We start from the raw sequence: 26,505 nt of genomic DNA on the forward strand, positions 1-26,505 counted from the left end.
AGGGGATGACATCAACACTGCACTATTTGCATAGTCATGATGACTGTTCAATAACTGTTACCTGAAAAATTAGCAAAAACTTCAAAATGTCCTGGCTTCCTTATTTTTCATCCAATTTTGATCAAATTGTCATTGTTGTGCTAAGAAAATTTCACTCCTTCTTTTAGATTAACTTTGAAATGCACTAGAATTCCTCCAAGACTGGCATAACAAGTATGTCGTTAAGCACAATTAACGATGAACTGCGGAGAAAATAATGTCTTTCATTTTTCTTTTACGTGTTTGCAGGTGAAAGGATACTACAGCTTGACGAGATGTGCAAAACTGAAACGGGGATCATTATGAAGGACACGGAAATGATCAAGGAAATTTTTGTTCCCTTTACCAAGGAGGTTCGTTATTGTCCAAAAAAAGAAGAAAAAGATGAAAATTATGCTTCGTTTTTGATAATGTACAAATAAAGTGTTCAGAAAAACGTGAATAATTTATTTGAAGGCCAGTAGAAATTATTTCGTGCATATTCTTCTATGGGGTAGAAACACATGACCTTATAGCCAAAAGGCCGAGAAGTGATCAGGGTAGCGTAGTTTGGAGATGTTGTAGAAGATAGATAACGAAGCTTGAGAAAAAGGAAAATTAGTAGGGTACATTTTTTCTAACGAGTTGACCATAGAAAGCCATAATCAGTTGCATTTTTTTCTTCAATATAGTGTCTTCACAACGCAAAAGTTTTTACCTTCAAAATGAGAAAGTTTTTTTCGTTGCTGTTGTTTTTTCCACAATGAGGAGTATGCATGTTGTCGAATCGAGAGATTACTTAATGCAGACAGCTGACGGGTGACGTGTTGCGAAGCTGTCTGCAGTGGACTCATCGAATGAACGGAAATAGGGCCTCAGAGGTAATAAACTTTCCTGTACTATATACGTCATTCATCTTGTAATCCAAAACTACTGATATGATAACGTGATGATACAATATTTGATTTTTCGGGTCTTTCGGATGCAGAACGAATTTTGCTATGCACACAAAATCAGTCAGAGACGAAGACATTGCTTGGCAACCGTCAACTCTGGATGCTTCGTTGTCATGGATACCGCAGACAACACCAAAATCAGGAAAATTACCGTACTTTTCGGAGGGGAAAACTCACTCGGTCCACTAGAATTCAAAGAAAGGTACAGCCTGACAATACATTTTTAAAACAATTTTTTTTTGGCCACTTATTTTCATAAAAGAAGACAAAATGTATAATTGGTTATTCCTTCCATTTATTATTTTGTCCGCATATTATTGACCTAATTTTTTCCTGCCTTCCTTCCTCAGCTATCTTGCGTATCAGCTTTTAACCTCGAATGTTATTACTTATGTGATACTTGTCATAAAATGTTGATTCTAACACTGTCATGGTATCCACGCACTACACAGTGAGACCTGACACTTGTTGCACTAAACTGTGCTTTTGCTTACAGGTCTCTTGATCAAAACTTCCTTGGCGAGGCGTTGGCTACACTGTCAAGCAGAGTGACACAAGAAGTACATCCTCCTGATAGTGACCTGAACAGCGTTGAATTCAAGAGTTCACTTATGAGCACGTGTCTCTTCAGAAGTCTTGTGACTCTGTGTAAAAACACACACAAACATCAAGGTACACACAAAAATGAACAAGTCCAAGTTGATAATTTAAAAAAAAAATCTTATTCATTGTTACCGTTCAGTAATGTGACATCACGCACATGATTTGAACCACTTTCTATTAATGCGCAATTCATATACTCCGATTTTTAGCTCACTGAGGTGAGCTATTGCGTTTATTTATCGTACCGGCGTTCTTCGTGCGTCATGCCTTGTGCGTCATGTGTAAACTGTTTATATTTTCAGCTTCTATAACAAACAGACGAATTTTCATAAAACTGGCAGGTAGCATTCTTAGGGTGATATAGGATCTCAATTAGTTCAAATGGGCACCCCAAGCCCCCAAATTAATGAATCTTTGAAAATATTCTTCTTATGAACCAGAAGGGGATAGAGCTTAGTTAGTGCTATAAGTTAAGTACATTGGTGACTGTATTTTCAAGTTTGTTTCTGGCGGATCTGGGGTGCTCTCCTCAGGACTCGGAAAGGAGGAAGGGGGGGGGGGGTTGTTTCCCAATTTTCATATTTCATCTTCTTTAAAGTGCATGGTGAAATTTTCATTCAGTGTGGACAGGTATTTTCACTAGAATGATAAAATACATATTTTTTACCAAATAATAAATAATTTTACCTCCCAGCAGTCCCAGAACCCATGAACTAGAGAAATTCTAAAACAAAAATCTGTCAAAAAACCTTAAATACTCTGAGTAAATGCAATGTTATTACTGAGTTTTAAGCTTCTTTGAGGCAGATGTAGCATTGCTGGACCAATTCGTGGCCATTTTCACATTTCAGTCTTCTTTTTGAAAAGGCATGCTCAAATTTCCAACAAACTTGACAGGTATCATTGCAATTGTGATAGAATAGAGTGTACAAAATGGATACCATGCCCTCGTGGAGGTCCCCATAGCTTTACAAGTTTGCTTTGTTCTTCTTGGGTAAATAGACTGCAAGAACGTGTGGACGGTAAACTTGCAGTTGTCAAGTCAGTGCGAGACCCCCAGGTCTATTGTCATCTAAGCAATCTCATCAAGTCTACTTTTGGCTATTATAAGCTTATGAGAATAAGGGGAAAAGTCCTACTCACTGGCGAATGATGAAAAACCGTAGCTGTAATATAGTACTGATAAAGTGAAAGAATCGAAACCATCGCACAATGAGAGTTGATAACAATGAATTCACAGGACAATACATACAATAAATTAAGGTACGAGAAGGGCATCAATAAAGTAGGAAGGACTGAAATGATACTCGAACATAGGCGAGGTGAAAGGATTTGAATCATTGTACACTAAGATACGAGCAAAGCCTGACGTATCGATGGACATACAATGTAAAGCAAACAGGTTGAATTGGCTGTCGGACGTTCGAATTTTAAATGAACAAAAGCTAATATACACTTTCTTGATATTCATTTTGGGAGGTAAAAATACGATGTCGTGGGATATACAGATATGCCGTCTAGAATATCGCGCAATTCGAGTGTACCCTTCTATATGGGTGCGCACTATTCAAATCTCGCCAATAATTGTAAACCATCTTCTCGACGCCGATATGACCTCTTTGACTACTCAAAGCCAGATTCCCTCCTCATGAAACGAGAGGAAGAAAAGAAATTTAATTTGATCTTCATTCTTGCCTCTTTACATGACTACAGATGACATCATTTTGACTAACGAGTGCGGTGACTGGCTGGTTTTGGAACTATTTGCGATCCTTACATGAACTTAAGTGTTTAGATTTGAATTCCGATTTGTTACGTTAAAAATTTCTGATCTCCCTAGGAATCGTCACACCTGCTGTAGCTTTTTCTCATCTCCTTAATAACAGAATTTTAAAATTAATAAAGTTTGAATCTTTATCATGATGGTAACAAGTGTGTCTTCTGTCCATTTAGAAGACAATATTCTCTTTGAAGTTGGTGTTAGAGACGAAACGTGGTGTATCAGTAATAAAGTCGGATGCTTGGAGGTTGTTGGGGACTGACACAGTGTGTCTAAGGTAAATGATCATTGGCACATTTGATTATCTCTCTACGCCACTAATTTAGCAAGCAACATAGATCATTGCAACTTTTCACTGTGTTCATACAACGATCTGGAATAAACACTGTCCATCTTACTTAATAACGGTTTGTTTCTTTGTTTGTTTTCTCAATCTACTCCCTACTTGCCACTCTGTTTTACACAGGGAATCCCAACCGATGCTCCCTTTGGCTCTTACCTCAGTGACGACAGCTTAACTTCAGATTTGACGAAGTCCACGCTTTCAAGTACGCAGTTATTTCAGGTGAAACGAAACATTCTTGAACAACATGAAGTAGTTTTCTGAACCACCAGCGGTATGTGTGTATGTGTGTGTGTGTGTGTGTGTGTGTGTGAGTGTTCGTGTCTGTGTCTGTACATTTATCTTATTGTTAGACGTGGCACTTAACCCAAAATGGACAATGACATTGGAGACATGCAAGGTTCATGAATTTTGTCAACAACATTGTGTGTTTTTTATGGAGTATTGCGTCTTTTCTTTTTCCTTTGGCATAGCGTAACAACACACGAAACGACAATCATCAAGCTTTTACTTTTATTTGGAAAATATACCATAGTTATGTTTATCGAGAAACGGGCTTTGCTTTAAACAGAATCTCGTGAAATGAAGCGATCACATTCGGAGTAAAAATATCATTATCAATCTTCTGTTGTAACCATAGCAGTAAAACAAAAACTACAGCTTATTTTTGATACTGAGTAAGCACGCTGGTAAACAATATTGATTACAATGGTGCCCTTATGAATAGTCAAAACTAATACGAGAAGGTATAATTTATTTCTTTACCTTACTTTTAAGACCCCGGAACATTTCACACATTGATACATGGAATCTTCAACCAATGCTCTGATTTTCAGAGCACGCAGTCAGATGTAGCACGACGGGATGTATCTGTTTTTAGTTTGCTTTGTTGCTATATTTCCTTCTCTGTATTCATTCATTCATTCCTTATGGTGACCGGGGGTAATAATAGTATGTATGACCCTTGAACACTCTACAGAGTAGATTTGGCGCAATATTCCATGTTAGTCATAGTTATTGTTATTATTATTGTTATTATTATTATTATTATTATTATTATTATTATCATTATTATTATCATCATTATTACAATTATTATCATTCACATTTCCTTTCCAAACAATCAACATGTATATCACAAACGTCAAAATAAACATGTATAACATAGAAACGCATCTTGTTTCTCTAACGATGGTAATGAAAATTAAGGGACTGCTAAAAAGTGTACTTGTATAATGCTGTCCTCTCACTTAAGGTACATTACTACACATGTACAATACATTTATACAAAACAAAATGAGTAAACATAAAGCAAATTAACCAGTGCAAAAATACACTTGTCATTATATCACTTTGTCTGCAGCCAGCTCCTCTAGATCAACCGGACATGAACCCTGTGGGACGCCCCTTATTGCATATGTCCGCTTTCGAACAGTGTACTGGAGAAGCTATGTATGTTGACGATATTCCTCCGGTCGATGGTAAGGGTGGTGTAAGGGCTTGTTTGTTTGTGTATGTGTTTTTTCAGCCTAGTATAGACACGACACTGACTGGATACAAATAATAACTGCATCGTCTGATGCAAAAACAAAAACAAAAAATAACAACAGAAAAGGAGGGGAAAGATAATACTACATAAAAAATGCTCGAAATATTTGCAAAACCCATACACGAAATGCAATTGCTATACTCTCGCCGACTACGGCACCTCGTTGTCTCACACCATGTGGGACCCTGCCCCGCCTCTGTGCAAGGCGCGACTAGTATTCCAATCAACAATTTCGGCATCCCAATGATTTTGAAGACGACCTGCACCGCGGGCTCCTATCCTCAACCTAGTCCGGCTGAACACCCGATGCCTCGCTGTTCACGACCCCCTTTTACGACTCATCACTTACTACACTAAAATGACAACCGTAAAATGCACAACTCATGTCGCAATAGGTAGCAACCGCACTTATACATTGGCGCTAAAACACTGACTGATTTTGAGGAAATTTGAATTACAACTGGCTCACAATACAACTTAAAGCTCGTGGCAAGAAACACATCACCGCGTGAAGATCAGTTTGCTTCTCGTTTTAATACCCTGCGTCGTCGTCCTTGGGAAAGGTGGGGTCACGTGTTCACCGTCGTGGTTCGACTAGACGCCAATGGGTTGGAGCCGTGTCCTGCCCCGGCTTACGAGCCAGCTGTAACTAAACAAGGCACAGCCCACTGCGTGACGCTCATCAACTGTTATTATATGCCAAACACTTATTGAAATTAAACATGCTTATTTATTTTTTCATTTTTTTTTGCGTCCGTCTCGCGTACCCCCTTTGCGTCGCTTGGCGTATTGTTACGTCGGCTAGCGTAGTCCCAGCGTAGGTCATGCATAGGCTGGCGTATGATGGCGTACGGTAACGTAGTGTTGCGTACGACCGGCGTAAAACCTGCCTACTTTCTGCGTTAAAGTGCTCTACACCGAAAGTAATAATAACAATAATAATAGTGGCTACTTGTATAGCGCACAGGTCCACTTTTCAGTGCTCATGGCGCTTCAAAAATGAAAAGATATCATACATTTACATGTATATACATATTCAAACATTTCAACAAAGAAGAAAATGGTAAACAAAAACAAATATATACCAAATAAAGAATACAACATATACCAATTAAAAATACAATATTGATCCAATATTAATGACGTCAGCAATTACAGTCCTCAGTATGAAAGGAACAGATAAGTTTTAAGTTTGGATTTGAATGACTCTGTAGATGACAGTTCCCTTAACTGAAGAGGTAACTGATTCCACAACTTTGGTCCCATAACGGAAAAAGCACGATCACCATACCCATGTTTTACTCTGGGTGTTTGAAGTAAGAATGCATCTGATGATGAACGTAGCCTTCGTGTCGGATTGAATTTTTGAACAGAATTACTTATGTATATGGGGGAAAAAGAATGAACTGAATGATGTACTAATAACAGAATCTTGAAAATAATCCTTTTTTTTTCTACAGGTAACCAATGTAAGGAACGGAGAACTGGTGACATGGAATCAAACTTATTAGTAAAAGTTAACAATCGGGCAGCAGAATTTTGCAACCGTTGAAGTTTTGTGACATCTTTTTTTTGGAAGATTACACAACAATGAATTCGAAAAATCCAACCGAGAAGAAATCAAAGCATGAATAAGTATCTCAGCTGCAGATTTAGACAAATATTCCCTTATGAAACTTAAATTACGCAACTGATATCGAACATTCCGCTGAATATGATTTACATGACTTCGAAATGACATTTCCTTATCAAATATGACACCTAAATTACGGGCTGTTTTCGACGGAGTATTGCAAGTGCTACCGATGTTGACATGACATGACTGATAATCAACTTTGCTTAACATATGCTTTGATCCCAATAGCAGAAAACTCAGGTTTATCATCATTTTTAGTTTAAGGCCATTGGATGTAAGAAAGATTTTCAGGTCTTGCAAACATGCTTCGAGTTTTGCAATGGCGGGATGACAATGAAGACACAGTGGGTTTAAAAAGACAAATAAAGTTGTATATCATCCGCATAACACTGATAACTAATACAATGCTTGCGAAAATACTTCACTAATTGGTTGCATATGCAGAGAAAAAAGCAGCGGGCCTCCAACAGAACCTTGAGGTACACCAAACTTTGTCATAGTTTTTACAAGAGGCAGAATCACCAATTCTGACATAATGAGATCGATCACGTAAGCAGGATATAAACCAATCAAGAACAGTTCCTTTGATGCCCGAATATCTCAATCGTTTGAATCAGAATAGCATGATCGACTGTGTCAAAAGCTGAGCTCATATCAAGCATGATAAGAGCAGTGATGTTACCACTATCTAATTCTCTGAACACAATATCTGATAAGTTGACTAACAGTGTTTCTACACTATGACCAGGCTTGTACGCAGATTGAAATGAATCAAACAATTCATTATCTTGCAGATACATTGTCAGTTTGTGAGAAAACAACCTTCTCAAGCAATTTACTTAAATATGTTAAATTTAAAATTGGGCGGTAATTTTTTAGACACTCCTGATCTAAGCCTGCTTTTTTCAAAGTTGGATGAATAACTGCTTTTTTACACACCTGTGGAACTACACCTAATCTCAGGCTAGCATTTATGATTCTTGTGTGCTAAAACTCTGCCACACTTCTTAACCAAATCTGTTGGGATCGGATCAAGTTCACATGATTTGTTAGGTGAGTTCTTAATAAGCTTTTCTATCTCATTAACAGTGACAGACTGAAACTCATTCAATTCTGACTTGACTTCACATACAATGTCATTTGGCTGTTCACAACGAGTTGGGAAACTCCGTTGGATTGCCACAATTTTATCAATGAAATATTGATTAAAACAATTGGCTAAATCAACTTGATCACCATGAGTGAGATGTTCTGGTAAAGGAGATCGCTGTTTTCGGTAGAGTAAAGCATTAGCAACTTTGTACAACTTCTTTGTGTCTTTCCCACAATCCGTAACCTTTTTTTGAATGATATTGTAACTTAGCATCTTTAATCAAGGCATTTTACACATCGCCTTTGTGCATGATACATCTGCTTGTAAATCTCCAGTTTTTGTGGACCTTGACTTCCTTTCTAACTGTCTACGAAGCTGTTTTGCTTGAGCTATTTCTGGGGTATACCATTCCGTATTGGGGTGTATTGTGACCTTGATTCGTTTCTCAGGTGCCAACTTATCAAGGGTGGCAGTGAGTAAGGTGTTATACAAATTCACTTCATCATCAACATTATTAACTTGAGATTCAGCTGATAAAAGAGACTTGACATGAGTATCAGCAACAAACTCTTGTGGGTTTACAGATTTCAAATTCCGTGTAACAACAATTTTTTTTTTGATACAACGTTTAGGAGGGTTCAATTCACACATTATTGCTGAATGATCTGATATACCTTCAACAACACCGGTATTACAAAGTTGTACAGTGTTACGTTTATGAGTTACAAGCAGATCTAATACATGGCCTCGATTATGAGTTGGCTCATTAATATGTTGAATCATATCAAAAGCTGACAATAATTCAGAGAACAACTTCGAATTCGAAGTTCATGAGTCCATAGGTATATTGAAATCACCTGCAATCTAAAAGTCAGACGAGCAGAGAAGCTGTTTGTCGAGAACATTAGAAAACTCATCCAAGAAAATCTGAAACTGTACTGAACTAGGTGGACGGTATACATTGATGAAATGCAACGATTTCTGCATATAATTCAGAGTCATCTGGATCATTTCAAATGATGTAACATTTGGGGAATCTACAATTCTGACATCTAATTGACTTTTAAACAACACAGCTCTTCCTCCTCCTCGTTTGCTAACTCTGGGAATGTGTTTAAATGTGAAGCCATGAGGTGTCAATTGACCAATCGGAGCAGCATCGATAGGCGTAAGCCATGTTTCACAAATGGCAACAATGTCTAATTCATGATCAAGAATATAATCTACAAATTCAGCGGTTTTGTTCTTCCGCGATCTTGCATTTAACATAACAAATTTCAAATTCATACATGAAATATCAGAATTCACAAATTTTCTTTCGTGTAACAACTTCACAGTTTGATCCCTATTTTGTCTTACTACTCTTTTTACCTGTGTGAGTCTTTTTCACTCTGTTAATCTGTAGTGCTGTTATTCGTTGCCATGTCACTTCATTAATCCTAAGGCACTTACAAGAAGGTTTAGTTGAGTAAACATTGTAAGGGTTCAGCTGTAAAAGGTCCGAAATACTATATGTACGTCTTGTATCGTTATCAATAGCATGATCTTTGCGAAAAGAGTATGCGAAAAGTATGCGAAAAGAGTAAACATACTAATACATTTGTTTTATTGCGCCTATCTCGGGTACCCTTTTTAGTCCCTCCCCGTATTGCCACGTATAGGCCAGCGTAGGCACAGGGTCTGGCAATCCATGCTCGACGTAGCATAGGGAAAGCATCGATACGCAACTCTACGTTCACTCGGGTTTGAAAAAGTTTTTCACGCCATTTTTTTTGAGAGCGCTTCATGAGCGCTCTAAAATACAGTTACTGTTACAGAATTTGTGGTTTGTAGACATATCCAAACCAGGCAAAAGTCAACTTTCGATTGCATCCAATAGGGATTTGTATCTCATTGAAAGTGGAATGAACATTGACAATTAACACAATCATTCATAAAAGCTAAGTCCACATAATTTCAATAACAGAATCAAACGTGCTAGCAGGTAGTATAATAGCTTCCGACTAGGCTTGGCGTCCACTAGAGCGCCGACAAGAGTAGGAAAGGTTGCAGGTGTGAATCATGCCACTTCGACATTCATTCCATTGTATTAGAAAAGAAAGAGAATTTGAAACAGTTCTCATACTCTTGGTGGTGTTCATGGCCTCGCAATAATCATTTTAGATAAATATAGAAGTAACTATGACATATTGGATGAAAACAAATTCAGATTCAGTTTTTATGGATAAAAACTTGTTTTACCTGGTTTTTTCAGCTCTAATAGGGGCAGTTTATATTCCGTATGAAGGTTCAAAATATTTTGAAAGCGATGTATTTGATACTATTATAAATGACTGCATCAATATCCAAGCCAAGTATGATATTCCTTTGCTGTTGGTTGGTGACTTTAATTCTAGGACGGCTTGTCTCCAAGATTTTGTTACTATTGAGGATCAAATCCAAAATGAAACCGGTTTGCATTTTTATGAATGATTCGATTTTCAATGCAAGAAATGAGCTTGAATCTCTTGGTATTTGCACCGACAGATACAATATGGATCACATAACCAATATCAATGGGTTTTAAATTGATAGAACTGTGTAAATGTTTAGATCTATATATATTGTCAACGGTAGAGTTGGTGATGATAAAGGTAAAGGTAGCGATACACGTGCAGATGTTAGCACCATTGACTACGCAATAGCCTCATCTGACCTGTTTATGAAACTTCAGTAACTTTTATGTGGATATGTTTGATGAACTCTTGTCTGACAAACATTGCCCGATCGTCTTAAGTATCCATGTAAAATCGTCATCAAACTGTTCCTTTTTTGAAAAGTATTGACAATAGTTCCGAGAAGGATGATAACAATAATAACACTTTGAACGCTTTTGCTATATCCGAATTAGATTCCTTTATCGAGTCCATGAATGTTGATGATGTTGGTCAAGAGGACATCGACAGAGCGACCAATCTATTGCAAGATGTATATGTTAATGCGGCTTCTTCATCTGGAAAGCTGCACGAAATGAAGAGTAAATCGCACATTAGTAAAATGACTCTTTCTAGATCACAGCCATGGTTTGATAAAGAGTGCAAAGAATATAGGGAAAAAATCATGCAAATGAAAGACAAATGTCGAGAAAATAGATCAGATTATATGGATGAGAAGAGAGCAATCGGCAAGAGTTATAAAAACTTTGTACGACAGTGTACGATCAAAGAGAAGAAAGTACTTTGCTGACTTACATACTAACATAAGGAGTTTGAAAGACTACTGGAATATTATAAGTAGAAACAAAAAAGGAACTACAGAGTCTTCAAATATTTCAATAGAAGATTTCTTTGATCACTTTAAAAGCTTAAACAATCAAGCTTCGAATACTGATGTCCTAGACCTTGATTATGGCATCGGTATGAATTATGAATTGAATGAATCGAAGAATTGATGAGTCCGAAGTGATGTAGCAACTTAATCGTCTTAAAAATAACAAGGCTCCTGGGGATGATATCATTTTAAAACGAACTGTTAAAGAATAGTTCTAGATCTCTTTTGAAACTTGTTACCAAACTGTTTAATGTAAGTGCTTGATACAGGCATTATACCCTCAAGCTGGGTGTTAGGCTTGATTAAACCTTTGTTCAAAGGTAAAGGCTCACCTGATGCTGCTGATAACTGCAGGGGTATCACCCTCTTAAGTCGCGTTGGTAAATTATTCACTGCTATTCTAAATGAACGCATTAATTCGTTCATTGACTCTTACGATCTGCTTGGTGAAGTTCAAGCCGGTTTCCGGTCAGGTTATTCTACGATGGATCATATTTTTTCATTGCACGCAATTGTTGATTGGCATTTACAAAAAAAGAAAAAAATTGTATCGTGCTTTTGTGGATTGTAAAAAAGGCTTTTGATTTAGTTGATCGAAGTTCGCTTTGGATTGAATTACTGAAGGACGGAATTGATGGAAAATTGTTGCGTGTAATAGTCAAAATTTATGACAACGCTAAATCTTGCATTTCATACGGTGGTAAGAAATCAGATTTTTTTTTTCAAAGTAACGTAGGAGTAAGGCAAGGTGAAAATTTGTCTCCAATCTTATTTGCACTGTACCTGACTGATTGTGAATCTTTTTTTACAAGAGAGATACAATGGTCTGAGCTCTCTGTCTACATCAATTCACGATTGCTTTTATGAGAAAGAAATTGATGTTTATGTAAATCTATTCACTCTTTTGTACGCTGACGATACTATCGTACTTGCTGAAAGTGCGAATGATTTACAAGATGCTCTTAACGCTCTTCTGATTATTGCCAATTGTGGCATCTTAATGTTGATACCACGAAGACGAAGGTTGTTATTTTTTCTGGAGGAAAAGTGAGAAATATTCCGAAGTTTTATTTTGCCAATGAACCTTTAAGTGTAATTGATGAGTACGTGTATTTAGGAACAACTTTCAACTACAACAATAGCTTCAAAAGAGCTACAAATAAACAAGTAACTCAAGCACAAAGAGCTATGTACTCCATGAAGAGCAAAATTGCATCTCTTTGTCTACCTGTCGATATTCAACTTGAGCTATTTAATCAATTGATATTGCCAATACTGTCATATGGGTGTGAGGTTTGCGGTTTTGAAAACGTGATTCAAATTGAAACGTTTAATTTGAAGTTCTGTAAAGAATTGCTTGGTCTGAACAAGAGAACTCCCAATCGTATGACTCACGATGTACTTGGGCGCTACAAACTAGAAAAAAAAAAAAACTGTCGCTAGTCGAATGCTAATGTTCTGGTATTGTCTCGTAAATGGGAAATCAGCTAAATTATCAAGCATCATTTATAGCTTTGAATTTTTTCTCCTTTTTGAAAGGGAAAAATCAGATGGGTTGGATTCTCAAAGTGAAGAATATTATCGATAGAATATTCTCGAAAGAATATTCTCGATAGCTTAGGCCTTTCTGATGTGTGGAAGAGTCAAGCAAGTAACCTGTCTTTATCTACATTCAAAAGAATAGTAGATACAAAAAATTAAAGATATGAGTCAGCAGGAGTGGCACAGTGATGTTGAGCTAAACAATCAATACACCGTTTATAGAACTTTTAAGCAGCGGTTATGCTTTGAAAAGTACCTGACTCGTCTTAATGAAAATAATAGGAAATCTCTAACACGTTTTCGTTGCCTCAATCATAAGCTTCCAATAGTGCCTGGGCGTTACAAAGACATTCCAAGAACTGAACGTCTGTGTACTCATTGTTCTAAAAAACGATATTGGTGATGAATTCCATTATTTTGTTTGTATGTCCCTTCTTTAAGACGGAACGTAAAAACATTTCTCGAGAAGTATTATAGGAAAATATCCTACCACATTTGAATATGATCAATTGTTCAATTCCACTAAGAAAAAGACTTTGTCAAATATCTCAAGGTTTTGTAAAGTAATGCTGTCCTTTTTTTTTCCGTTAGTTACTGTACTTTATTATTTCGTTTTATTTAGTTTTATTCTATGTATCCTTTGTGTGATTATTTGCATCAGGCAGTGCCTGCATTGTTCGTAATATATGTGATAGATTTACATTTGTACAATTATTTATAACATACTTTTATGCAAATTGTATTTGATAATTATGATGAAATCTTGTATATATTTACATTATGCATGTATATATGTTAAATCTTATTTGAAATTTTTCTATTTTGTGTATTTTCAATTGACATTGTACTCCCATACCCCATGAGGGTCGTTGAGTAAATAAATCAAATCAAAATCAAATCAAATCAATTCTGCGTCAGACGCGGAAAAGGTGTGTGAACAATCGTTTCCTGGGACATTACCCCGATTATGTACGTATTGACTACAGATATACCTGGGAGTGTCCTAGGAATCAAAAGGGAAGGACGCGAAATGTTGATCGTAGTAGGACAGTGCATCGCGGGTCACACAAGGAAAGGTAAAGTCGTGGACTAGGACAATCAGGTTGACTTTCCAGCAACCATTTGGATAAGCGAACAACATTGAGCTTTGTCATATGCCTGCTAGTCGTCACTTCTGGGTTTTCTATACCTCCTCCTCCTCCTCTTCCTCCTCGTGAGCACTTGCCAAACTCGGGCGAATCTTACATAGAGGCCTCCGTCACATCCACGGAATTGCCTCTTCCGGAGTCAATTTTGCTGGTTTCTGCCCCTCAGTAGGGAATGCAAATGTAGATTGCAAGGATGATTTTTTTACAAAATATGTAACAATGAAACAAATTGTATCGAGCAGATAAAAAAGAAAAGAAAAAAAAAAAAGATAGGGCCTGGATAAGACGTGGAACGCAAATTAAGTGGATCCGCATTCATTCTTTTTTGGAAGATTTCCGTTCACTGTCTTTATCATTCCTAAACCCTTTCACGCTTCCGCAACTTCGGGAGTGGGCAAAATTTCTTTCCCCGTCCTGAAAGCCTCCGCGGTGTGGGCAGCTTCAGACATGCGGTATTCATCCGGAATGTTTCAGGAAATTGCAGACCTGATGCGGATCTGTATAAGCGAGTGCGCAAAGTCGCTGCGAACATTCGCGGTAGAGACAGGGAGAGTTAAAGGTTGCAACGCGTCGGGGTTTATCCTCATTTTTTTTTTTTTATTCAGACGTCGGAAAAGAGAGTCAAGGATTCCATCCGACAGCTATCTTCTTTTTGTAATGAAGTGGTGAATGTAAACATACCCAAGGGCCCAAGGCCAATATCGCAGACGCCCCGATGCCTGATTCATCCGAGGGTGGTAGCAGTGCCGAGGAGGAGGAAGAGGATGAAGAGGAGCCTGATATGACGGCAAGCAGGCACTATTATTCTTATGAGAAAAAAAAGTTTGCGCGGCTTTATAACTTTGCATTTTTCCTCGTTGTCCGCGTATGTAAATAATTGTCGGAAAGTCATTCTAGTCCATGATATTCCCATTCCTGGCGTTACCTTGTTAGTGCGTTATTTCGCATCTTTCCCTATTGATTCCTGCTACACCCTCAGGTATGCCTGCATTCAGTAAGCACAGATTCATAGTAACGTCCCAGGAAACTATGATTCACATAGTTTTTTTTTTTCTCATCTGATTCGGAAAGAATGCCGACATGACATAATTTGCTTCAGCAAACTCTCCTCATCTTGCCGGGGCTCTAGTGGACGCCAGCCCTAAACAACCGCGGCATAGATCCCTTTTAAAAGGGGGTACATGTATCTGCTTAAACCAATATTGCACATGTTTCCCATACCCGTGAGAGATAGCAAACACTTCTCAGACGGTATACTTCACACAGGAATAACATATTTTGCGATTTCCCTTATTCATGTCATAATCAACCCCTACATTTCTCCATATCTATTGAGCTGGCTTACAGCCCAAAACTACTTTTTCATCCCACATTTTTATTTACTGAAGCATGAAAATATTCACTGATGCAGTCTCATCACACATACACGGTTAGCAGCCTAAAAAGGAGAAAAAATGATTAAGACGAGAATTGCTTTGCTTAATTGATTGATCGAATTTTCACCATCTTGCTTTAAAAGCCCTCGTGATAATAATGAACTTATATACAGTATTGATGTAGTCAGCCACTGTTCACTTTTACAATATTCTTTCAGGCGAACTATCTGCTGCCCCCGTGCTCAGCATCAGACCACATGCCAAACTTGTGTAAGTATTGAGTGTAAATATAGACTATTTTAAAGAAAGATTTGTCCTGCAACAGAAATGTAACCGCCTCTGGTAACAAATGGGTTATTAGTAATGATGTCATACAGGAAGTTTTCACAGAAAAAGCAGGAGAATCAGAACAATTACTATGGCCGAACACTATAATGGCAATATTGATGGTGCCCGAGTGATCTAGGTGTGTGCAGCGTTATAGCCCTGGATGTTGGGCTTATGTTTTCCCCTTGTTAATGATTTGTTTAGCAGTGGTGGCTGTATGTTTTCTGTTGCCCTTTGATATTTGTCTTCATTGTACTTCTTTATGAACCTGATTTGTTTTGCTTGACCGCTAGGTCTGTGGACCCCGCTCATGCTTTGGCTCTTCCTGGAGTGATAGACTTCATATCTCACAAAGACGTGCCAGCCTCTAATTGTCAGATCCTAGATCCTCTGGAAGAATGTTTCGTGTCTTCAGAGGTATGCATCTACAGGTTTTGGGGAGAGAGGTTTTCGTTTTTATGAAAATGTTTAATGAAGACCATGTACTTTTTAATCGCGTTAGGGTTGAAATATGCATCAACATAATTTATGTGGTACTAAAAAAGATTGACGAATATTAGAAATGCATATGCAAACAAACAAAAATATGCAAATAATACATGCATTTTAATTATCGATTATTGCGCATGTCGTAGTAATGCTGGAAAACGAAAAATTTACGAAACTAAAATGTAGTTTTATCCCTCAATATAAAACCATTACAGTGACAAATACTGTTTAAATGTTTCCAGGTAAGAAAGAAGTACCGGTAAAATGTTTGTGGATGTAATAGAATGCACTGAGCCTTGCTTTTCCACGGTTGTAAGATAATACGGCAGTGAAGACATGCAGATATTGGTGGTTGCATTTCGTTACATTTTAGCTGATTGCTAATGTTTAATTTAAATTTAAATTTAATCTTTGACATATATCTTTCCCTCTGGCATTACTCCTGACAAGTTTACTTTGGACGTTTAACGTATTGCATTTTACCCGACTTTGATGTATGCCACCCGGTTTCATATTTCTTTGATAACAATATGCTTGCCAAAGAGACTTAAGAAATAAGAAACTTTGATAACTTGAAAAAAAAAAATTACGTAAAGAACACTGAATGTTGAACGGGTGTCTCGAGTAAAGACGAAGGGGTCGGAAGTATTTTACCTCAGTGTCATGCATTGATTCCTGGAGACATTTCACCGCTTTATTGCAGGAGTCTTATAGTATTGTTTATTTGTTGTCATTTGCAGGTCCATGCAGTAGGGCAAACTATAGGGCTAGTGATAGCTCGGGATCGTCACACCGCCCTGAGGGCAGCTACCTTAGTACAAGTCGAATACCAAGAGCTGGATCAAGTTATTACGACCCTTGAGGTGACATTTGTGTGTCTCTTTGTTCATAGAAATCACTTCATTTTAAAGAAAATGCGAATTGAGAGCCCTTAGATATAGCTATACACCTCGGTAATAATCTTTCACACTAAACGCACTCTTGTCCAATAATGCACTAAACTTCATCTCACGAAGTGGTACAATATGAGTGACAATAACAAATACCATAAAGAGAATTAAAACAACCCAGCTTGAATCAATTTCTCACTGTGTCACTGTGTTCTGGGGTATTTCGACCTATACATCGGATTTTAGCTGGTAGACATAACCAAACACGTTCGTAAAAGTCATCAACGTGTATGTAAACGCTCCATTCCACTGGCCATCGGAGGCTCATCTGATCCCCGAAATACCAAAAACTTCGGCGTTCCGATGAGTTCCGATGAAATCTGAGCCGACAAGCGGAATTTGGGGGTCCTGATTTCTAGCTAATCCAACAAAGATCTGACGTTGATCGGAATAATCGGATCGAAGCCTGGTAGCCGCCGGAAATCTGTCATCTGTTCATCTGATTGTGATTATAGGGTGATCTGGCACTGGCCCAACACTTCCGACGATCGCAGGACACCAGTCCGACTAGTCAGTCAGTAATCGCATAGTAATCAGACTCAGACCAGACATTGGGCTGATTTGCGCCAAACTCGGAAGCAGGCGGTCAAACGGACTCTTTCAAACAGTACGCCTCCTGATGATAGTTTTAAGTTAATGTATCCCTGAAGTCTTTAGATAAGAAGGAAGCTAAAACAATTCAAAACAACAATGCTCGTACCATAAACAGATACTTATTTCATTACTTCTTATTTTACTTCCGTAAACTCAACTGTACTTTCTAATTATGAGGGAGCCCTGGGTCTCAACAGTATCCTCTGTCGTTGAATCCTCGGGAACCGTACATAGGCGTAAATTTGCATAAGTACGATAGTCCACTGACATTTTAGGTTTATAGGAGCACATTAGGGTCTGCTGGCCCTTGAAGAAGAATACATTGAAATGTACACATGGATTAAGTACTAGTACATGCAGTAACGTTAGTAGAACACGTTAGTGACCTAATTTTGAGGGGAAAAAAACCGGTCAATCCGTTGAAAAGTTATGAATCATACAGTTTCGGTGGTGCCATCGCAGGATGAGAAGTCTCCAAATGGAAAAGGACGTCAGGAAAATATAAGAAAAAATATAACATATAGTTGTTTCACTTTTCTGTCATCTAACAATAAGACTTTATTTACCTCACCCAGAAAGGGCGGGGATTTTCTCTTATCATCAGTGCCAAGTCGAGGGAATGTGAACTTTTCACAGAAAAAAAAGTTCAATTTTGTGGAATTCGTTTTCGTTTTCAAAACGTGACTTTACAAATGCTGTAGTCCTCTTATCCAGCATTCACACAATCCACATTTCCACTTTAATACGCAAAAGGGTACTTGGTCATCGACTCCCAATCTTCACAATCAGGATGTAGCAAAGGGTTATTGTCTGTCAAGGAGTCGGTGATGGCTGACCGTCGGATCACCCTCCGTTTATAGACCGTTGGCCAGCGGGTATCACTAGGTCTATACGATGAGTGTACGATGAGTGTCAGGTGACTGTTGAGTTGATGAGCTATTTACCCATAGATCTCTTGACGGATAGTAAACGGACGGTGCAGAATATCGTCTACCCTCCAATAAGTGTTACATTAATTTTGTGCTGGACGGCTCTCGAACACGTCGGGTAGAAAGCAGATTTGAATCAGATGAGTGTCCGATTGTTGCCGGACGTCGGCCAGACACGCTCAATAACTGAGCAATACAAAACTGACACACAACAGACTGACTCGACACTCATCCGACATTAATTCGACTTTCGATCAGGAAAGGCATCCGATGACGAACTAAGCTTTGAGCTTAGTTCCTTCATCGAACGATTTCGTCTCAACTGATATGTTTAATATTCTCAACGGAAATGTATAATATGTGTTTGTTTTGCTGTTGTTAATATTGTGCATGAATATGTTTGATATCCTTTTTTCTCTCTCTCTCATCTTATGTATTTATACTGCACAATCTTGTACATATTTTATAACAATCGTGCTTATTTCTGTATAATGTCTGCAATTCAGCCTGCGGACTACAGTGGATATCAATCAATCAAATACCCTTTCAATTCAAGTCTGACACTAACCTGATAGTCGCCCAACACAAGTCGGATTCATCGGGCTGTTATCCGATACATTTCGGTCAGTGGCCGGAAGCAACAAACCTTGCTTCCGATGAGTGACCGATGAGGAAAAAGTCTCTGTGGAATGGGGGTATTACGGGATGTGAACAATGAAATACTGCTGGTAACTAGGTTCTTTCATTATTTCAGGACGCCATCAAATTCAAATCGTACCTGACTGCAGAACCCAGGGTATTAACGAGGGGAGACCTCGACGCCGGAATGCAAAACGCCTCTAGTATACTCGAAGGTGAGTTCCATATCGGAGGCCAGGACCACGTTTATATGGAGCCCCGAGTGTGCATCGCAAAGCCTTTGGAGCGCGATGGAATGGATATCACGGTCACATCACAGAATTTGCACCACGTGCAGGTATGTTTACCTTATACGGTAAATATAATCGGAACCACATGCTTGCTGCTTGTCGAAGTTCTCAATACGCGATACCTCTGTTACTGACTGGATTACTATCGAATTAAAGGTCTACAATTTCTCATTAACGTTCTACAGGCGTTTTTTTCCCAATAAATCCGAAAAGTCAACATCAATTTTCAAACGGGAGTTGATTCGATTTCTTCATTTTGTGACATGAATATTTTTTTCGGACCATCTATTATCAACATTCTAACCTTTCATTTGCAGCTTACTTCTAAATTGATTATGAAGTTCATACCACGAATGTCCACAAATTCCTTCATGTTGTTTGCAGATGAATGTAGCCCATTGTCTTGGGGTACCAGCAAGTCGAGTCGTATGTCGCACCCCCAGACTTGGTGGAGGATTTGGAGGGAAGGACCACAGAATACAGTATGCCCTCGTGACTGCAGTTGCTGCGCAGAAGTACATAATTTGCTTATATTATGATTAGAGCATTTTCCAACTAAATCGTAAATGTTTCATCGATGGCTTAGCTATTGATCGAGTATACTTGTATTCTTTCGTGATTTATGTCAAAGATTTTCCAAACATGGACCAACATAGTTCATAATCTCTGTGTCGGTTTTCATCGAAGAAAAGAAGGTGCGATGTATCTATAGTCAAAAGCCAGGGCATGTAAGTGACAACCTGCTGATAGCGCTTATTTGGCGCGTTTGTTTTTTTGTTTTTTGTTTTTGTCGTGGAAATGGGATACAACGCATCCCACTGGCAGTTATTTTCATTTTTGGATTTCCTCAACGTTTACACTGTCATTGATCAGGGTCGTCAATCTGATTGGCAACCACTGCTGATATTTTCCCTTACTGTAAATACGTAGTGTCAAGGTTTTGAGTGTAGATAGAGCGTTAAGTGGCAATGATATTAGTTGAGATTTGTATAAATGATGTGTTGAGAACATTGCACAGAGAGCTACTCATAGTTGATATCTACCAAATCCGGGATCTTTGGGGCGCCGTCTATACATGGTCATGTGATTCCAATGTTGGCACTGTAGTCAGCCGATGTTTAATGGAACCAAATGCTCGAGACTTGTCGCGTCCTTGTTTTGAAAGGACGTGTCCGTAGATGGCATTCGGTATCAAAACCCGAACTGCCTTAAAAAAAACTATATCTCTCTTTTGTCTCTGCCGGTATGGTATGTCAACAGACCCTATCGCGTCCAAATACACGATACATGATGCTTAACGTTATGATTATTAATTAAACAGTTAAATTTAAAAAATTCATTAATCTTTAGTAAATCGTGCTATATTTTGGCATCTCTTCAATGTCTTATTGATCATTAATTGAATGACAACTTGAACAAGAGGCAATGCCGTGAGCTCTGAAGAGTTTGTACGTTAAGGCCCCACCCTTACATATAATACATTCTTCTTTGCTTTCTTTTAATTCATTGGGTACAAGAACTGGCAAACCGGTGAGGCTGTGTCTGGAGCGTAAAGACGACACGCTGATGAAAGGATTCCGAACTCCGTTTCTGGCTAAATATCGATCTGGATTCACCACAAATGGTCGCATCACTGCGCTGGACCTCGAACTATTTGCTGACTGTGGGTGGAGCTTGGATCTGTCAGACTGTGTAATGTTATTAAATCATCGTCTTTTGTTTGCGTATATAGGACAGACGGATGATATGAGAGGACTGTGACGTGGTGACGTGATATTGCAAGCCCGTGCAATCATCGGGTCTCTTACATTGTCCCCTGAAGTAATTAAAACATGCAATGAAACAAAAGTTCTCAATTTAGGGCGCAAGAGAATGAGTAGGTGAAACCAAACGTGTTAAGACTGTCAGTAGGCTCTGTTGTGCCTTAGCCTAAATAATAGACTTGATGACTAAAATAAAGGCTGTATAAGAGATCAGAGACTGGCATTTTGTGCTTTTAAAATGAATAATTATTAGCGTTAGGCAGTAACTTCACATCTTATTTTGATACGCTGACACACTTCCCGAGAACTAATAGAATGCATTCTTTACATATCATTCAGAGGAGAATCGGCACATTGAGGCCCACGACAGAGGAAGCCGCCAATCATTTCTGCCTCCGAAAAGACGTCTAAATTGAAGACATGAAAATTGTCAAGGGTTAATTTCTGTTTTGGATGTGACATGAGAATTTCTTGACCGATTGCTTCAAATGATCTTATGAAGCTATCCCGTATTAGGTATTTGATTTAGCCTAGGTACACGTGGTTTCCGTGATAGTCATGTTCTTTTGTGTGTGTAATGTAATCACTTAAGTCTGTATAATAATGACCAAACGAAGAATAATACGTCGGACAATGATTTTGTTATGTTGGTCTTAAGCCCCAGTCACATAATGCTCTGCGTCCGGCGTTACGTCCAAAAAAGTCATTTTTCTGCGGACTCCCGCGGATCCTTTGCCGTCACTAGAAAATTTATTCAAAACATATACCGGGAAAAATGCGGGCGATACGGACAAATACGACCAGATGCGAATACTTGCGTCCACTTGCGGATATTCTTACGAATTGGCACATAATAGTTCTGAACACTTGCGGAGAGTTGCGGATATTTTCGGATGGTTACGGATAGTTACAGATTGCTATAAATAATTATGGACAGTATTGTTTTCTGTGACGATCCCTGCTAAGTCAGTGTATTATGACAGCAAGGTTATCACATATTAGACTGTCTTACATTGTACACTGGCATGACTGGGGAAAACTGAAAGTGAATTATGTACAAGTTGTGAAAAAAATCGTAATATGTGCTTTACAGGGATAAAAGATATATTAAGTTTTGAACTTGGTTTAAATTTTATTTGTGCAACTCAAATATGAATAAACTTCATAAATGTAAAGAATGCATAACATAATTATACCACAAATATAATACAATATAGATCGATAAGTTAAACATTAGAATAAGAAAATTATTACTCACAGTCATGGAATAGACAAACTGTGGTTACGTTGTCGTTGTGCAGCGATATTCATGACTTATTGGGTTATGTTAAGAAGATTTTTATAACAAAACAATGATTATCAAATTTCCAGAGAAAAAAAGACATCAAAACTTTCAAACACCCCTCCCACACCCAAGTACAATATATATACAAAAAAATGTAATACACATTCCATGGAGCGTAAAGTGGGTAAGACTATAGAGAAATACTAAATTCGTTCTCAGTTTTCAAGTTGATTTATTTCACTTCCAACAAACAAAATAATTAGAAATACAATGAAACACTTGCTACACAGATGTTAAGAAATCAGTAGCACAATGCGATGAACAGAATAACATTGTAAAAAAGATACAGGTAAATTATCAACAGAGATACAAATATCTACTGTTACGTCACTGTGGTGAATACATAAACAATATTGCTGGAAATGGAGGGGACTGCTAAAAAGCAGGGCTTGTAGAATGCAGTCCCCTCATACAGAAAAAATATATATAATTGCAAAAAACAACAACAAGAATTTCCCTAAACGGTAGTAAAAAAAAAGACAGCCAGAGTAATACACACATATATGCACACATACCAACGCACATTAACAAACACAAAGCGGCTCTCTCATGAGGAAAGATTGATGAGAGGATAGAAAGATAGTAAGGAAGGTAGGAAGTCCGAGGTGGAAAGGGGGGGGGGGGGGGGGGAGAGGAGAGGGAAACGGTGGGTCATAACCAGGGCACTGGAGGCACAGAATCACGGGCTCGCTGATAAACAAAGAGTAGTGAGGTTACCGACGCAACAACGATTTTGGAAATCAAAAGTTTAAAAAAAAAGAATAACTTTGCTGCATACGAAGTTTTTAAATAATTCTTTAACTTTAAAGAAAATGTATTAAAACTTAAAGCTTCTTTTATATCATTGTCAAGATTTAACTTCGTTTAGAATACCTACATTCCTTGAAATAACACGACATACAGAATCAATATGCAAACCTCAGGTAAGTTCATTATTATCCAGAATAAACCTAGAAATTTGATGGAAGAGACTTCTTCTATGACCGTGTCTTCCAGGAATACATTTCTCGGTAAATTTTCCAGGGAATTACTGAACAGCATGCATTTTTTTTTTGCAGTTTTTTGCAAATTTATTGACAGTTTGTTTGCTCTTATCCAATGAAGTAACTTCGTTAATTCACCGTTTAAAGTATCAATGATCGATCAGAATCAGAATCAGATAAAACACATTATCATCCGCAAGTAATAAGAAAGAGAGGATGTTTAAAGAATTTGACATATCATTGACGTAGAGAATTTTGACATATCATTGACATAGAGAAATTTGACATATCATTGACATAGAGAATTTTATATAGTTATTGCTGTCACACACCTTTCCCGGCCAGAAAAGTGAATGAAATGCTGTCACCCCATCCCCTACCTAAAATATTGCCTTTTCGAAAAAGAATATAAATTCAAAGAGTGCAAGAAAAAAAGTTCAGCACCAAGGGTCAACTGATGTCATGAGTATATGGGTGCCACCTAAAATGACCATTTTGTGGGACATATGTCATAATTTGACCATGCGGTTCTGCCTCTCCACTTGTCCGACTGTGTTGTAGCATTCCCTCAGGTAAATGCGCTGCAGCTTCGCAACACGACTTGTGTGGCTTCCCACGAGTCTCTGTGTTCCCATGCGAGTGGAAAACGGAAAACGTTGAAGGACGTAATCGTCCGCAGCATCCGTAACTGTCCGCAAATATCCGTAAGCGGACCAAAGTGTTGAGATACGTTAACTTGCGGTTACTTTCGGATACTTACGGTGGACGTAAACGAACGCAAACGGACGGGATGTAAAATTTCTTGCGGATGGTCTGCGTCCAGGCTACGGATAGTTACGTTCAGATACGGATAATTACGTTTGGTTACGGTTACTTGCGTAAGTCTGCATCCGTAGAATCCCTCTGCGAAATTTTGAACATTTCAAAATTTCGCAGGCTTGGCGCCGTCATTTTGCGTTTCTTTACGGATGAGTTACGGACAGTTTCGTCTACATACGTCCCTGCGGATGCCTGCGTCCACGCTGCGTCCCCCTGCGTTCACTCATCCGCATCTATCCGCGGCGGACGTAACCCATCGCAAAGCACTGTGTGACTGGGGCATTAATTCCGTACGACGGGAGTCTATCCTTCTCTCTCTCTCTCTCTCTCTCTTCCTGTCTGTAAAAGAAGTAAAAGCTACTTTTTCTTGCACCCTTCTATAGATTCTAATGAACGCACTTGTACAGTTGGACAGTGTCTATTCCTTGGAAAATTTCCGTGTAACGGGGCGCCTATGCAAGACCAACAAACCATCCTCTACCGCGATGCGAGGTTTCGGTTTGCCGCAAGGACAGGCCTGTGTTGAACATGTCATTTCGGATATTGCGCTTGCGTGTGACATTTCTCCAAGAGAGGTAACCTTTATAGAGAGCGATCAGATTAGCTATCTTTTTAAAATTCTTAAAAGACAGTAATTCCAGCTGGCGAATAATGTAAAATACTCAACTTACAAAATGTGCCGAGGCCAAGTGAGCTATTGCGATTATTCATCGCTCGTCGCGTGTAAACTTTGTACATTTTTTTTCAGCCTCTTCTTGAAAACCTCAAGACGTATTTTCACCAAACATAGTAGGTACATTCCTAAGGTAATTTGATCTCAGTTTCTCTAAATGGGCACCATGTCCCCCTGGGAGGCCTCCAGAGCCCCCAAATTACGGAATCTTTTAAATTCTTCGTTTTCCATGGAGACCCAGGAATGACAGAGCTTTGTTAATGTTAGTGCTATGAGTATTAAAGTACATTGGTGATAGACGTTCTAAGTTTGTTCATGGCGGCTCAGGGGGTGCCCCTTCTGGCCCAGAGGGAAGAAAACCAAATTGGGATCAATTTTCTTATTTTCATCATCTTTTTGAAAACGTCAGTCCAACTCTTTATCAAATTTAGCAAGTATCACAGTTAGGATTATAGAACATTTGCACAAAATGGATACCATGCTCCAATTGGGGGCCCCAAGGAGCCCCAAAACTCCCACGCAAATCAAAAAAAAAAAAGGAAAAAAAAAAACTTCTATGAAACCGAAAATTCCGATTCTCTGTGAACAGAGTGAGTGTACTTTCAAGTGTGTTTGTGACGGAAACAGGGATGGCCCCTTTGAGCCCAAGACTAAATAGGAGACAAGTTTCACATTTTGATCTTCTTTTTTAAAACGCAAGGTCAAATTTTCCATAAAGTTAACCGGTATTATCGCCCTTGTGAGATAATGGACACCATGTCCCCACCCCCTTAGTTTGCTAAGTTCTTCTTAGTTCTTAGACAATATAGCCTGCAAGAATACGTGTAATTTAGGATTTGTGATAATCGGATGAGCGCTATAGAACCGCAGGATCTCTTCAATTGTTTCCTTTCATGTAAATGTGTATAAACTTACTTAAGAAATAGAACCCTTCGATTGCAACTTCAGTATTTAAGACTTAACTTTGAGGTAAGTAGATATGTTACAATGCCATGCAACAGGGTTGTTTTTATAGTACAAATACTTCATCACCCATTTTTGGAAACGTTTAATAGTTGTATTGTTATCTCTATATGGCTTTTCTAATCCTGATACACACAGTACATAGCTTGTATTAACATCAGATCAAGACATATACGTTATATTACACCTTACTATTTCTTCGTTGCCAGCAACGCATATAGCGGATTCAGCCGTCTTTTGTCATTTTAATTACGTTCTAACCTCATTCTGTGATAGAATTAATATAGACTATGACGATGCTTCTACAGCCATGAGTTTAGAGCTCTTGTTAGAATATCAGGGAGTTCCACTTTGCAAGAATTACAAAGTGTCATATGGATTGTGAAAA

At 38.3% G+C, this 26,505-nt stretch overlaps 1 protein-coding gene across 1 annotated transcript in view; it reads left to right on the top strand.

Moving 5' to 3' along the window:
- The window catches only part of LOC139730546 (xanthine dehydrogenase/oxidase-like), a 60,917-nt gene that overhangs the window by 20,974 nt on the left and 13,438 nt on the right, over positions 1-26,505 (top strand). The window contains exons 12-24 of the mRNA XM_071641400.1: positions 289-392; positions 1,007-1,176; positions 1,471-1,622; positions 2,580-2,599; positions 3,824-3,922; positions 5,064-5,181; positions 15,572-15,623; positions 15,974-16,097; positions 16,910-17,032; positions 19,397-19,618; positions 19,956-20,086; positions 21,089-21,263; positions 24,865-25,056. Coding sequence (XP_071497501.1) covers positions 289-392; positions 1,007-1,176; positions 1,471-1,622; positions 2,580-2,599; positions 3,824-3,922; positions 5,064-5,181; positions 15,572-15,623; positions 15,974-16,097; positions 16,910-17,032; positions 19,397-19,618; positions 19,956-20,086; positions 21,089-21,263; positions 24,865-25,056 — 1,682 coding nt within the window. The remainder of the gene's footprint in view (positions 1-288; positions 393-1,006; positions 1,177-1,470; positions 1,623-2,579; positions 2,600-3,823; positions 3,923-5,063; positions 5,182-15,571; positions 15,624-15,973; positions 16,098-16,909; positions 17,033-19,396; positions 19,619-19,955; positions 20,087-21,088; positions 21,264-24,864; positions 25,057-26,505) is intronic.

Source organism: Diadema antillarum, unplaced genomic scaffold, assembly GCF_040938485.1.
Source record: "Diadema antillarum isolate AM-2024a unplaced genomic scaffold, OU_Dant_1.0 seq00000320_RagTag, whole genome shotgun sequence".
NCBI lineage: Eukaryota > Metazoa > Echinodermata > Echinoidea > Diadematoida > Diadematidae > Diadema > Diadema antillarum.